At 33.7% G+C, this 16,474-nt stretch overlaps 1 protein-coding gene across 1 annotated transcript in view; it reads left to right on the top strand.

The window, feature by feature from the left end:
* Nucleotides 1-16,474, top strand: part of Npat (nuclear protein, coactivator of histone transcription) — a 50,413-nt gene that overhangs the window by 16,034 nt on the left and 17,905 nt on the right. The window contains exons 2-11 of the mRNA XM_077796899.1: nt 1,483-1,601; nt 5,869-5,929; nt 6,835-6,907; nt 8,478-8,518; nt 9,214-9,438; nt 10,618-10,699; nt 11,640-11,727; nt 12,585-12,676; nt 13,213-13,297; nt 16,298-16,394. Of these exons, the coding sequence (XP_077653025.1) occupies nt 1,483-1,601; nt 5,869-5,929; nt 6,835-6,907; nt 8,478-8,518; nt 9,214-9,438; nt 10,618-10,699; nt 11,640-11,727; nt 12,585-12,676; nt 13,213-13,297; nt 16,298-16,394 (963 nt within the window). The remainder of the gene's footprint in view (nt 1-1,482; nt 1,602-5,868; nt 5,930-6,834; nt 6,908-8,477; nt 8,519-9,213; nt 9,439-10,617; nt 10,700-11,639; nt 11,728-12,584; nt 12,677-13,212; nt 13,298-16,297; nt 16,395-16,474) is intronic.

Here is a 16,474-nt window from a genome sequence, read left to right as displayed (position 1 = left end):
AGTACCTTTATTCTTCCCTAGCTCGCCCTACACACACCCCTTATTGTGAATTAGCATCTGCATATCAGAAAACATTCAGCCTTTGGTTTGGGGGGATTGGCTTATTTTGCTTAGCATGATATTCTCTAGCTCCATCCATTTACTGGCAAATGCCATAATTTAATTATTCTTTAAGGCTGAGTAATATTCCATTGGATATCATTAGGCAGAGAGTGAAGCATATAGTTAAATAGTTTTGACAAAAAGTAAAAGATGACTTTTTTTTTAATCCATTCATCTGTTGAAGGGCACCTAGGTTGTTTCCATAGTTTAGCTATTATTAACTTTTTATTAGACATTGATTTTCTTAAATGTTGGGAACAGATAACTTCCATTGTTCCCAAGGGGGTGTCCGTGTGTGTTTTGGGGCCATGTTTTAATATACAGCCCAGCACTTAACAACTCTTAGCCTTTATGTGTTACAGATCTTGTAACTTGTGAGGCTTTCAGTCCCAAAATGTATAAATTAAAAGTTGGGGCTGGGGTTGTGTCTCAGTGGTGGAGTACTCATTTACCAAACACGCATGAGGCACTGGGTTCAAACCTCAGCACCACGTAAGATTTAAATAAAGATATTATGTCCACCTACAACTAAAAAAATTAAATATTAAAAAAAGTCAAAGGATTTTCTGTCTGATCTTTCATGAAGAGTAGATAAGTATTCTGTTCATTTTTTCAGTTAAATCATTAGGCAGAGAGTGAAACATACGTAAGCAATTTTGACAGAATGTAGGTGTTTTTATAATATAGCAAGTGAATTGTATATCATCTCCTAGCCTAGGTGTTATAAAGTAGAAGAACTTATTTATCATTTCTGCATTGGATTTCCTAGATTCCTAACTGTGAAATAATTACACTTTGTCAGGCACCTCATTTTACAAGCTTAGCTAAAATTATTCCTATAAAAAACGCTACCAGGGGCTGGGGATGTGGCTCAGGCGCTAGTGCGCTCGCCTGGCATGCGTGCGGCCCCGGGTTCGATCCTCAGCACCACATACCAACAAAGATGTGTCCGCCGAAAAACTAAAAAAAAAATAAATAAATATTTTTTAAAAACTACCAATATGGTCTATCAGCTACACTTTGTATTATAGCACAACATAGTGTTTCCAGGCAAGTCTGCAGAATATCAGCACATTCTACCTCACTCCTTTTATGTATTGGTACTTACTCTGGCGTTTTCTTTCTTTTTTTTTTTTTTTTTTTTTTTAAGGGAGAGTGAAAGAGGAGAGAGAGAATTTTTAATATTTATTTTCTAGTTCTCGGCAGACGCAACATCTTTGTTGGTATGTGGTGCTGAGGATCGAACCCGGGCCGCACGCATGCCAGGCGAGCACGCTACCGCTTGAGCCACATCCCCAGCCCTGGCGTTTTCAATAATAGCATTTTTACCAAAAGTACAGAATGTATTGAAAGTACCTAAAGTTTTATTTTTTTACTTAGGTTACTTACAACAAGAAAACCTCACTTCTACCTGCCAGACCTTTATTTTGGAAAGTTCAAATTTAAAAGAGTATGCAGAACACTGTACAGATGAAGGTTTTATCCCAGCCTGCTTACTGGTGAGTTACTTGTTCCTTAATGGAAATATTTCTTCCTTGACCAACATGAGAGATGTTTCAGCTCTTCAAAGTCAGGTGCCATGACACACAAATATAGTCTCAGCTACTGGGGAGGTTGCTGCAGGAAGATCATTGGAGCTCAGGAGTTCATGGCCAGCCTAGGCAACATAGTGAGACACCTGTCTCAATTTTTTAAAGATTTAAAAATCAGCAAAGTCAGAATTGGCAGAAATTAAATAGTTTATATTCATCTGTGACTGATAAGAACCAGAAAAGTTCAGCTGTTCTTTTTACACATTTATGCTAACGTGTTCAGGGAATTACATCTTCGCCTCTGAGAATCAGTTCAGAATGACACTCTTGTATCTGATTAGTTTCACTGCTGTTTTTCTCAGCTTATTTTTATTGGTGTTGGCTTATTTATCTGTCAGCTTACTTTAGACAAATATAAAACAGATATTTTGGTATCTTGATGTTTTGTAAATATTACTATACCAACAGAGCACCATTTATCATTAGAATGGATAAATTCTAGAACTACGTTATTTCATGTGGCATTTGTCTTTCTGTTTTATACTCCTTAGAGACAATTTTCTGTGTAGGAAACCTAAAAGAATCTACAAAAATTGCAGTCTATCTGGGGCTGAGGATATAGCTCAGGCGGTAGAGTGTTTGCCTCACATGCACAAAGCACTGGATTCAATCCCCAGCACCACAAAAAAAAAAAAAAAAAAATTACAGTCTATCAAGGTAATGGGATACAAAATATATAAAAGTCCATGGTATTTCTAAATATATGCAGTAAAAAATAGAGATTTGAAATCTTTCTAAATAACCATTTATGCTAGCAATAAATAAACAAAATGCTTTGATAATCTAAAGAATCTGTATGATAAAACTGCATGAACGGGTTCTGGGGCTGTAGCTCAGTGGTAGAATGCTTGCCCTGCACATGTGAGGCATTGGGTTTGATCCTCAGCACCACATAAAAATAAATACAGATATTGAGTTCATCTACAATTTAAAGATATTTAAAAAAAAAAACTGCATGAACCACTTTCTCAGTAGGACTGGAAAGCACAGGAAATAATGCCAAGAGTAATTAAATGGGATGACATCAAATTAAAAAGCTTCTGCATTACAAAATAATTATGAATGTGAAGAGAGACCCTACAGAATGGGAGAAAATCTTGGCTAGGTACTCTTCTGACAGAGGATTAATATCTAGAATATATAAAGAGATAAAAAAATCTTTACACCAAAAAATTAAATAACCCAGTTAAGAAATGGACAAATGTGGGGCTAGGGTTGTGGCTTGGTGGTGGACTGCTTGCCTAGCACGCATGAGGCACTGCGTTCAATCCTCAGCACCACATGAAAAAGTAATATAAAGATATTGTGTACACCTAGAACTAAAGAAAATAAATATTTTTAAAAAAGAAATGGGCAAATGAATTAAATAGACACTTCTCAAAATAGGAAATACCGAGCCTGGGGTTGTGGCCCAGTGGTAGAGCACTTGCCTATTATGTGTGAGACACTGAGTTTGATCCCCAACACCATATAAAAATGAAAACAAATAAAATATAGGCATTGTGTCCATCTACAACTACAAAATGTTTAAAAAAGGAAATACTAAGGGCCAAGAAATATATTTTTTTTAAAAGTCCAACATCATTAGCGATTAAAGAATGCAAATCAAAACTACACCGAGATCTCATTTCACTCCAGTTAAAATGGCATTCATCAAGAATACAAACAATTATAAACACTGGAGAGGAGGGAGAAAAAGAAATGCTTACGTTATTGATGGATTTTTTTTTTAAATACTTGAGATCTACTCTTTTTGTTGTTGTTTTGGTTTTAGTTTAAGATGGACACAATCAATATCTTTATTTTATTTATGGTTCTGAGGATTGAACCCAGTGCCTCATGTGTGCTAGGTGAGCGTTCTAGCACTGAGTTAAAACCCCAGCCTGGGATTGTTAATCGGTACAACCACTATGAAAACCAGTGGTGAGGTTCCTCAAAAAAGTAGGCATGGAATCACCATATAACTAGCTAGCTATACCACTCCTTGGTGTTTATCCCAAAGAATTAAAGTCATCTTCCTACAGTACTGTGTACATACCCATGTTTATAGCAGCACAATTCACAATAACGAAACTAGGGAACCAGTGTAGATATCTATCAATCTATCTATTCTTTATCAATGAATGGATAAAGACAATGTGGTAATATATACACTATGGGATTTGATTTAGCCATAAAGAAAAGTAAAGTCATGCTAGGAAAATGAATGGAAGTGGAGACCTTCATATTAAGTGGAATAAGTCAAACTCAGAAGGTCAAGGATCTTGTTTTCTTTCATATGTAGAAGCCAGAGAGGATAAAAGAAAAGAAGGTAGGGGTGGATCTCCTAAAAATCCAGGGGAGATCAGTAGAGGAAAGGGACCAAGGGATGGAAAGCAGGGAGGGAGGGGGGAAGTGCTGTAGAGTTATATTGGCCAAATTATATTGTTATATTGTGTGCGTGTGAATACATAACAATAAATCCAATCAATATGTACAACTATAGAGCACCAATTAAAAAGTGAAAAAAATTAATACAAAAATAAAATTGAATTTTGTATAAACAATAAATAATTTATTTTAAGTATGCTCCAAATACAAAGAACTGCATGAAAGAAACCTAAGATACAAATAAAAGGAAAATGATATTGTGTTCATGGATTGAGATAGTATCATTAAGAATTTAATTATCCCAATTTGATTTATAGATTTATCATAGTCAGAATTCCCACATGCAATTTGTATATTGAAACATATTACATTTTAAATTTTCCATGGAAAGGGATGAGAAAACCCCAAACAATTCTGAAAAAGACAACTTGGAGGACTACCATTTCAAAAGCAAGATTAAGAAAAGCAAAGAAAGACTGAGAACTGGACAGATAAGAGGAATCTAAGGAGTGATATCTAAATGCAACCTGGCATCCTAGATTGGATCTTGAAACAGGAAAAGGACATCAGTGGAAAAACTAGAAAAAAAAAATCTGAAAAAAATGTGTAGGGTAGTTAATAGTAATTTAAACTGTTATTTCTTAGTATTGATTGAAGTCCAATGCTTGTAAGATCTTAAAATAATAATATGCTGATTGAAGGCTATTATGGGAACTCTAAAATATCTTTAGAATTTATTTGTCCCACATATAGTAAATGTTGAATTTGAAACAAAAACTGTGAGCTCAAAAATCCTTGTTCTTCCCTATAATCTCAAACTTGAAGTTATAGAAACCTGCTGTGGTCGTAGTGGGAACCAGTGGGGGGCGGGGTCATGAATAAATAAGTGGGCTGATGATAAAAATGAGGACAAGAATATACTGATCTGGGTGGGATTGTGGCTCAGCGATAGAGCACTTGTCTAGTACGGGCGGGGCCTGGGTTCGATCCTCAGCACCACATAAAAAAATAAAAGGTATTGTGTTGTGTCCATCTATACCTTAAAAAAAAAAAAAAAGAATATACTGATTCTTAGGAAAATTATCTCTTACACACTCAATTTTTTCATTTGTTCTACTGTATGTTCACATGGCTTTTAGGATAGTATGTAGCCAGAGCAGATTAGGATTAGATCCCTATTGTTTTGTTTTGTGGCAATGAGGATTGAATCCAGAGGCACTCTGTCACTGGACTACATTCCCAGTCCCCACTACCATCTTGTTTTTAATGTCGAGACATGGTTTTGCTAAGGTTTGGGGGCTATTCTTGAACTTGCCATCCTCCTGTCTCAGCCTCCCTAATCTTCTGATATTACAGTCATGCACCACCACACTTGACAATTTTTATTTATTTGTTTGTTTATTTATTTATTTTGTGGTGCTGAGGATGGAACCCAGGGCCCTGCACATACTAGGCAAGCGCTCCACTACTGAGCCAAATCCCAGCCCCAATCTGACAATTTTTAAGCAGTTGTTTGAATCTCTCCTCCCACCTAAAACTTGCTTTTCTGTCCTAGGACTATCTTAGCTAAGGAAATACATAGTCACAATGTCCTATTGAAATAGGCAAGATTCTTTATTTTCAGACAATTTCATCAAACCCATAACTTGAATGGTTTTTTTCATTTTTGATGATGTCCTTTTTAGCCTTTCATCATCAGCTCTTTTGCAATATGGATCTTTTATTAACTTTTGAATGAAGAAATCAGAGTGAGAAATTAATTGGTAGTAAATTATTTTGGTAATGTTTGATTCTTTCTTTTCAGTCCTTATTTGGAAAAAACTTGACAACAATTTTGAATGAATATGTAGCTATGAAAGCAAAAGGTAAGAACTCAGGTTCAGGGATTTTTATATTGATGTATACAGCATTTATTGATTAATTAGAAATAATTTTTTAAAGATTTATTTCTGTAAAAAAAACTCTTGAAAACTTTTCTCAATTGTGATGAGATAAATTTTATTGGTGAACATCTAATTTATTTGTTTATATGGAGTACTTCATAAATTTCAAAATTCTGAATGTTAACAAATATAGCTCAAACTTAATCATTTAAAAAATTCATAAAACTAATACTTGCCTAAATTAATGATGTTAGAAGAAAATTCTGATTGTTTATTCTCTAATATTAATTATTTCTATAACTTACAACATTAACAAATAATTATTAAGGAATTAATTATCATAAAGTGATAACACAAAAGAAATATAATAACTACTGTCAGTAAGTATTGTTCTAGATGCTTTCATGGTTTATCTCATTTAGTCTTTAACCCTAAAACGTATTTTTGAGGCCTATTTTTAAGCATAAGGAAATAGAGAATTATATTTCCACATTCATAAAGAATGAGCGTAACCTTTATGATAATTATTTGTCATGAAGTAAATTGTTTTAATTCACTTTTGAATGTCAGATGAAATCAGATAGAGGGAAGATCAAAAATAGTTTGTCATCTTTTAATTCAAAATGATAAAAGAATAATTAGCCAAAGGATGTGGCTGAGTTTACATAAATTTCCACTTCTACTCATATTGTGTTTCATATTCAAAGACTTAAAAAAAATAAGGCAGCCTCACTATACCTTTGTTCAGACCATTTTACAAACAGGTTTATTTTCTCAGTTCCCAGCATCATGTCAGTAGTTTAGAGAGATTTTTTTTGTTTGTTTTCTTTGTTCAAATTGAATGATGAATTTTCTCCAACTTGGTTTATATTTCCCTTTTGTTTTAGAAACATCAAATGATGTCCCAGCAATAATGTCATCTTTGTGGAAGAAGTTAGACCACACACTTTCCCAGATCAGGTACTAAGTTTATTAAAGTGTGCATAATGATATGTTTGGAATACAAACATATTTTGAGTTTTAAAATTCTTTAAGATGTGTATGATACACTTATAACATTTACCTAATTTTGAAATTATTTAGAGATTATTGATATTTCTTTGTCTTTAGATGGAATAATTTGAAATAAATTGTGGACTTTTAATGTTTACAGATGAAGAAATTGAGTTACATAGAACTTTGAGGACAGTGTCTCAAGTTTTTGTAGCAATTTAGAGGCAGATCTTGGGCTAGAAAATGAGTCTCCTAATTCCAGTCCATTGTCAGTTCCCTAAGAAAACACAGTCTTCATAACACATTCAGAGAATTAATATATTAAATGTCCAGTTTGGTTCTTCCCTTGTAAAGAAACAAGCCTGATGAATAATGCTACATCTAGACTCTTTTACCTTTAGAATTTTCTTATGGTATTATGTATATAGTGTATTCTGTATAGTGTTCACAGCCTGGAAATGCTAGATTCAGTGTCCTTGGAAAGATGCCAGCCCTACTGGTATCACTTTTGTAATATCTGTTATTTTGACAATTGGTTGTGAAAAGTCATAGACTATTACCCTCTTTCATAGAGTTAAAAGTAAAAACCCATCTAACTTCAGCAGAGTCCTGATTTTCTTTATTAGCTTCAACTTGGAAAATAGCTCCAATGCTTTCATCCTAACTCTGGATTATATCTTATTTGATGATCTTATCTATTTACTTTTCCTGGCTCATCTTTTCTACAAATTATCTTCAAAGACATTCATAATTGTATCTAAAGTTTTATGGCTCTTGTTGATGGAGTCTTATCTGACACAATTTCTGTAGTGTTTGTGACTGCTTACCAAATACATGGGTGGGGTAACTACGATTCATAGTAAATGGATTAGCTTGTACTGTGAGTTTTCCTATGTTTTTCTCCTTTAGAGGTAAAATAAATCCTTAAGTCATAAACTTATTAAAAGCAAGCTATCCTTTGACTTAAATTTTGGAATTTTGAAGTATTAATGTATGTGAAATCAGAATTTCTTCTTGGGAAAGCATCCCTATAATTGTGAACTATAATTTAAATAATAATATACTTTGAATATACCTTACTGAAATATATATATAGAGTTCCTAAAATTTTGTCAAACTGTACTCTAAATATCAAAGCATTCTGATGCATGTTGAATTGAATAATCTGTTGTGTGAATGTATTTATATGTCACTGTCTTTCTCCCAAAGCAAATCAGAGTTGCTTACTCAAAAAATTTGTTAAACCAGGCTGGGGTTGTGGCCCAGTGGTAGAGTGATACTTAGCACAGGAGGCACTGGGTTCGATCCTCAACAGCACATAAAAAAAAATAAATAAAATATAGATATTGTGTTCATCTATAACTAAAAATATATTTTTTTAATTGTTAGTTTTGGCGGGGGTGGGGGGTTTTTTGTTTGTTTGTTTTTGTCTGAGAGACATCTATCACAATTAGCTTCAGGTCTGACTATAACTAAACCAGAGTATATCTGAGCAACAAAAATTTTTAGTGAATAACTACTTTGTTTTATTTGTTAGGAGCATGCAAAGTTCCCCAGGATTTGCTGCCAATCAGAGAGGTTAGTATAAAACTTTAAACAGCATTCAGCATTACTTCAAACACCATCTATCTAATGAATGTTTTAATTAACAGTACATATGTGCTAAGTATATGTTGTTTTTTTAATTTATATATGACAGCGGAATGCATTACAATTCTTATTACACATATAGAGCACAATTTTTCATATCTCTAGTTGTATACAAAGTATATTCATACCAATTTGTGTCTTCATACATGTACTTTGCATAATATGCTCATCATATTCCACCATCATTTATAACTCCATGCCCCCTCCCTTCCCCCCACCCTTTCTACCCTATCTAGAGTTCGTCTATTCCTCCCATGCTCCCAAGTAGGGTTATCATATTAGGAAGTACTTTATCAGTGTATGTGTGTGTGTGTTTCAAAGGAAAAATTCCTGCATTTTTCCATTGACTCCCATGTAGTAGTAGCATTTTTTAATTTTCATTCTATAATTTTGAATTTCTTAATTTGTGAGGATGAGTTTTTGCATAACAAATGTACTTGTGGATTTATAAAGTATAAATGTGTTTATTTTTTTGTTTCTTAAGAAATTAATGTACTTCATATGTTTAAGGGCCATCTTTGAATCTGTACATTTTACATGTTATATAGTATATATAGGTCATTTTGACTTTTAAAATTCCAGAATTACTAACATTAATTTTTTTTAATGCTCGTGTGTTTCAGCCCGAACAAGAAATGGAATTGCAGAAATCAAACGACAGCGAAGGCTTGCCTCTCAAACAGCTCCCGTCAGTTCAGAGTTACTGACTTTACCATATGTTTCAGGACAATTTACCACTTCTCCCTTGACAGCTACACAAGCTATTAGACCAGCTAGCCAAATTTCAACTCCAATGAGGTCAAATTTTGTAGTAGTCAACCATTCACAGTCACAAGATACTGTAACTAGTAAGTTTAAATTTTGTTCTCTTAATTTTGTTGTTACTTAAATGTTGTTAATCAATGAGAAGGTCTACTAATGTCTCTATACTCACAGTACAGAATTATGGTCAAATAAAAAGATGAGAGACTAGAAGTGGAATAGGCTTTACGTCACTTTGCTACAAAATAAGCATATAAAATCTAGGGGCTGGGGTTGTGACTCAGTGGTAGAGCAGTTGCCTAGGATGTGTGAGGCACTAGATTTGATTTCTTAGCACCACATAGAAGTAAATAAATGTCCATCAACAAAAATTTTTTTTTTTAAATATAGGAATCATTTTAGTCCCGGGTTCTTCCTAAACTTTAACAGAAGCCAACCTTCAGTTCTCTTCTAATCCTAATTTTAGGCATTAATAGAAAAGACCCTGTTGTATTTTTATTTTAAACAGAATAAATATTGTATTTAACCAACTCCTAACCTTTATTTATGGCAGTTTGCCCTCCTGGAATAAGAAGTATCTTTCTAGCTCCCCTCCTTCTCTGTGTTAAAAACCTTTCATGTTCTCAGCTAAATCTTTTTTATTTTTTTTAAGTTGTTGATGGACACAAACCTTTATTTATTTATTTGTTTTTTTATGTGGTGCTGAGGATCAAACCCAGTGCCTCACACATGCCAGATGAGCGTTCCACCACTGAGCCACAACCCCAATTCATTTTGGCTATATCTCAAGAGCTAGAAATAAACTTAGAAATCATGTGGTACATCTTGCTTGTTGTGTGCTTGTTATATAGTGAAAGTGCATGATAGCAGGAAGGAAGAAGTAAGTTTATAATGTAGTTGGAATTAGAATTTCAAGGTCAGTTCTCTCAGTTCCCAGTCCGGTAGTCTTCTGTGCAACTAAAGTTTTTTACCATCCATTAAGATCTTCCTCATTTCTTTCTTTTCTCCAAATCCTTTTCTATACTCAGAACACTTTGTTTATACTTCACACTTTTTTGTTCTGCAGTGTTTTTTGTTGTGATTATATTGTATTTTGTATTTTACTGTAGAACCTTAAGGCATAAGGACGAGGTTTACAGAATTTAATATAAAATAAAAATCAATATTTAATGTTTCTTATCCCATTTCAGGTTTAGAAAAGTTTAGTCTCCTTAGCTTATTGGGGTTTTTGTTTTGTTTTGTTTTGTTTTGTTGTTTAAATACAGCTGGAGAGGCTTTAAACATCATTCCTGGTCCTCAGGAAAGGAAAACTCATGCCAGTTTAATGTCTCCTGGTAGACGTAAAAGGTAAATACATTTATGAAGCGTATATTGAAACAAAGAATTACAGCAAGATATTTCTATTGTGTATAAAGTAGCAAAACTATTAAGTTCTCTGGACTGGGTACTACTATATCCGTTCTAAAACATGTTGCCTTTTCTCACATTCTAAATTTATTGAACTTAAGGTGCATCCTTTAATCAATGCCATATTATTGTTTCATTGGAGTTTTTTTGGTTTTTGGTAGTGGTATGTTAAATAATGTCTTATAGTTGATGTTATCTCACATTTTTTTTAAAACAAGTGTTTTTTAGATGAATATAAACAATGCAATATGTTTATCTACAAACATAGAACTTTAAATCAGTTAATGGAATCTTTTCGGGTACAAGTTTCAAGAAAAGTTCTTTATTGCCTAGCCTGTGTCTCTTTGAAGAATATTTCAGAAAAAAAGAGAGAAGACCCCCCCCCCCATTTCTCACCTGCCCATCATGGGTATTTTTATTGTTATCTCTAATTCAAGATTTACTTTATCACAAGCTTCCTGTATTGCTAGGCTTATTTACTATAAGCTCTCTCACTTAACCACATAAAATAATAACTATTTCTAAGAGAGAAAACTTGGCTTTTTTTAAATGAAGTCTACACCCATAATTTACTTCATTTCATTTTTCTGTAAATCCAATAATGTAGTTGGTCTTAACTTCAGTATAAAGTGGGTGAGAGGATAAGAGCTTATTACATGCTTAAGGTTATGTAGATAGTAAATGGTGAAGCAAGGCCTCAAAATTTATTTCTTCTGAGTTCAAGTGTGATAATGCCCTTTATACTTTGCTGCTTTTTGTTTCTATATAAAGAGAGAAAATGTGTTCTACCATGATGATCTTAAAATTTATGTCTATTCATATAGTTATTAAACCTGTCAGACACAGTAGTTAAAAGACAAGCTTTTAAAATGTGTTGCAGTGAATCTCAAAGGAAAAGTGTCACTTTGTCAGGGCCTCATTCAACGATACGGAATTTCCAGGATCCAAATGCATTTGCAGTAGAAAAAGTAAGTGATCTTCCCAATTTTCGCATCTTGAATTATTCCTGAGTTTAAAAATTCTGATGTGTATACAAATGTGTATAAAGAGATATATGCAAATATGTGTATGAGTATATATGCCTATGTATGAACATACACATAGTACCCAAGAGTATAAAATACAGTATTTCGGGGGCTGAGGTTGTGGTTCAGTGTTAGAGCATGTGCCTTGCACGTGTGAGGCACCAGGTTCGATCCTCAGCACCACATAAAAATAAAAGTATTGTGTCCATCTACAAAAAAATAAATGAAAATACAGTGTTTCTATAAGAGTGCACTGTAAGACTGCAGTGGCATTGTCTTGGGATAGGAAGCAATAAATTCAGAAGAGATAACATGGACAAATGCTCCAAATAAGAAATGTTGGTATATTTAATAATTGTAAATTCTTTGTTGTTGGATCATGCAGTATAATACTGCATTTCCTGGGATCAAGTTATTCTTCATATGATAAAGACTATGAAACTGTATCCTATAAGCAGTGAAGAAAGATAGTGAGAGATCTGTAAAAACACACAAATTATAGCATGTTATGTTAATATGAAGGGATCCACCACAAATCCTGAGTTTCCATTTAGGTGTATTAAAACAACCCAGCTTCCAATGATTAGTGTTTTGTTCTACATTTTGTTCGAGAGAGTCTTGCCATGTTGCCCAGATTGATTTCAAACTCCTGAGCTTAATTGCTCTTTCTGCCTCAGCCCTCTCAGTAGCTAGAACTATAAGCATACACCAGCATGCCTAGTTCCAGTGATTAGTTTTTTAAAATAAGTAAGACAATACTCCTTACTATCCTTTATTAATGCAGACTTTTTTTCCCTCAGCAAATGGTTATTGAAAATGCACGAGAAAAAATATTAAGCAACAAATCTCTTCAAGAAAAGCTAGCAGAAAACATTAATAAGTTTTTGACCAAGTAAGTTTTTACCAGTTAAAATCCCTAATAGTTTTTGCCTAATTGCATAACTGCTGTGCTAGTCAGCTTTTTATGACTGTGGCATAATACCTGAGAAAAACAAATAAGGAAAGTTTATTTAGCTCTGTGTTACAGGGTTAAGTCCATGTTCAGATGGCTTCATTGTTCCTGGTCCCATAGTGGGATAGTACATTCTGGTGGAAGGGTGTGGCAAAGCAGAGTTGCTCACCTCTTCATGGCCATTAAGCAGAAAGAAAGGGACTGGGACAAAATTGTCTCCAAGGACATACCCCCAAGGACTTTTCTCTCCAACTAGGTTCTACCTCCTATGATTTCCAACCCCTCCCACTAGTCCATTCAGCTGAGCATCCCTGAATGAATTAATCCATTGATGAGATCAGAGCCTTCATGATCAATCACTTCCACAGATTCCTCACCTCTGACCATTACTATATTAGGGACCAAGCCTGATGAGCCTTTGGGGGGGCATTCCAAATCCAAACCATAACATATGCTCAATATTTTCTGTTTTACAGTGATAATATTGCTCAAGTACCTAAGCCAACAGATAGCAACCCTACTGAGCCAGAGACTTCAATAGATGAACTCCTGGGACTTCCGGTATGAGTAGATACAGAGCGTGTGCGTGTGTGTGTGTGTGTGTGTGTGTGTGTGTGTGTATATATGTATACTAGTGTCAGACCCACTAACCATCTGTAATTCCTGGTACAGCAGAGATGCTTAAGAAAGACACACGCACACACACACATTCAGTAGAAAATGAGCACTGTCTTTACTTTTTTCTCTCCTTCTTTTATACAGCATTGTTAATTAAAACAAGGGGAAAGAAAAAACATCCTTTCAGCAGCTTAATCCTTAAAAGCATGGATAAACATTCTCAGGAAAACTTTGTTTATGGTCACAGTGCTCCGTATTTCTTATCAATTAACTTGTTAGTTATTCCCAGGCAAACATATATAAAGATATATATTTTACACTTGGCAGATCATTCTTTTATCTTCTTAAGACAGCAACAAGGACAGTTCAAAGAGTTCATAGTTTCTCACAGGACTCCTTGTTTTGCTAAGTACAGCAAAACTTAACTGCTTGTGTGCGTGAGCACACGTAGTAGTAGTAGTAGTAGCAGTAGTAGTAGTAGTAATACATACATTCATAGTTAAAATTGATAGTGTTTTAGTTTCATTTCAAAATTATTACCAAAAGATTACATATTAAAAAAATCTTTTAAAATTAAGATATAGCTTTATTACTCAAATAAAATGTGTCTGAACACATTTGGATAGTGACTTTTCAGAGTGAGTTTATATTTATATTTTATTACTTAAGTAGTAAAAGTAATAGTGTATTTCTAACCCATCTAGTAGCTAACCAACTTTACCAGATATCAGTAAAATATTCTTAAGCACATAAAAAAAAAAAATCAATGTTGGATTTTTAAGTATCTAATACTTAAAAATTTACTAGTATTTATTTATCTTTGTGTTTAATACTTGTTTATTACATTTACTATATGGTGTTTGTTACATTTCTAATAATTTAAAGAAATAGTGAGGATAGTGTGTTAAAGTTAAATAATGGATACAAGTATAAAACACTTTTTAAAAAACAAATGTACTAACCAGATGAATAGTTGTGTGAGGCTTATTGCTAATAGAAGAAATAGAGGGTCTGCAGTCACTGTTGCTATTCAGTGATGGTGAAATAAAAAGATGAATTGGTAAAGGAGAAATTTTATAGTAAACATTGTAAAACTTGTTCATGTGGGAATGTGCTCTCTGAAGAGGCAATTGAGACACATGCTTTTACTTGTAATATTGTACAGTGTAAAGATTTTTATTGACTTTCCTGTGTCAGTTTGTTATAACATGTCTTCTTTCAGTTAGTGAATTCTGGGTAAAACTATTGATGCACCACCACCACCACACCACCCATGTCAGTTCTATCACTACTTCTTTAAAATCCTCTTCTATCTTAACATTTAACATATATCCTCCTTTTTAATTTTTTTTTAATATGGAACTCTTCACAAATGTGCATGTCATCCTTGTGTATTGTTCCCATTTTAGTATATGTGCTACTGATTTATTTTATTATGTGGTGCTGAGACTCAAACCCAGTGCCCTCTGCCACAGAGCTACAACCCCAGCCCTGTTTTAAATTTTTATAGTCTCCAACTCTTTACTATTTTCTCCACCAGTACATCAGATACTTATCCATATTCGTGGCTGTTACATACTATGAGGGATAATGAAGTGAAGACACACACATCCAGCCACTGTGGTGCATACCTGTAATTGCTGCTGGGAAAGCTGAGGCAGGAGGATTACAAGTTCAAATCCAGTCTGGGCACTTAAGTCTCTGTCTCAACATTTAAAAAAAAAAAAAAGAAGAAGAGTAAAGTGCCCCTGGGTTCAAAGCCCAGTACCAAAAAAAGAAACACGATCCTCAGTTTTGAGTCATTCATAATATTACATATTTGTGAAAACTTTAAAATTTAGATTTAAATTATTTATTTTGAACTAATAGAGGATTTTTTTTTTTTTAACGCAAGGACAAAAGACAAAACAGAAAAACAGTTGTTAGAAGCTAAAATGGACACGTGGTACCTGACTTAATAGACCCAGGGTTCTCAATAAAGACAACTCAGAAAAAAGCATATTTACAACCTAGAAATCCGAGGAGGTTCAAGAAGTAGCAGCAGCCCCTCTGAAAGTAAATGTAAATGTGAAACTACAAACAGGAAGACGAGGTGCAAAATCTAGGAAGTAAAACTCCTTATCTCCGTTCCTTGCTCTCTTCCAGAAATACTATTGCTAGTCATAAATTCTCCATCAAAATATCTTGACTTACTATCTGGCCATGGTGATACATGCCTATAATCCCAGTGACTAGGGAGGCTGAAGCAGGAGGATTGTAAATTCAAAGCCAGACTCAGCAATTTTTCAAGGCCTTCAGCAACTTAGTAAGACCCTGTCTCAAAAAGTGCTGGGGATGTGGCTCAGTGGTTAAGCGCCACTGGATTTAATCCCCAGTACTAAAAACAAACTTGAACTAAAAATACAAGTATTACTATAAGATTAATTTACAGCTTAGATTATAGTTGAGAAGTTTATACCACAGCCTTACCCTTTTGGCATAGAGATTACAGGTGACTTCTGGCATGCTATTTTCAATGTGAGGAGATAAGCAAAGATTATTCAACATTTGAAGGAAACATTTAATATGAAGAGACCAAAGTAGACAAAAGGAGTGAGATAGATTTGTTATGAAGAACCTATAAAGTTTATAGTAAATTGATGTGAAGGAAACAAATTACAAAATATTATTATTTGATTTTATTTTTCTTTTTACATAGTTATGTTCATTTTATGTTGATGTTCAGGAATATATTCTCCAAAGTGATTAACTAGGAAACAGAATTAAATAACATTGACCTTCTGTTTTCTAGTCTTATTTCAAGTGAGCATATTATTACAATTAGATTTTCTTGAAAGGGAATGCTTTTACATAAAACAGCAAGATATCAGATGAATGCTAAGTATCTTTCTGGTATTAATTCATATTATTCAATTAAGATCATGCCTTCATTCTTTTTTGCAGAGTGAAATCCATATGTCTGAAGAAGCTATACAGGATATATTAGAACAGACAGAATCAGACCCAGCATTTCAGGCACTCTTTGATCTCTTTGACTATGGTAAGTAGAAAATTTTTTCAAGACAAAAGGATAAAAATTTTCTCTATTGTTTCTTTGGTAACTCCAGTGAAGAAACATTA

Source organism: Urocitellus parryii, chromosome 4, assembly GCF_045843805.1.
Source record: "Urocitellus parryii isolate mUroPar1 chromosome 4, mUroPar1.hap1, whole genome shotgun sequence".
Taxonomy (NCBI): Eukaryota; Metazoa; Chordata; class Mammalia; order Rodentia; family Sciuridae; genus Urocitellus; species Urocitellus parryii.
This window is presented reverse-complemented; position numbering and strand designations above follow the sequence as displayed.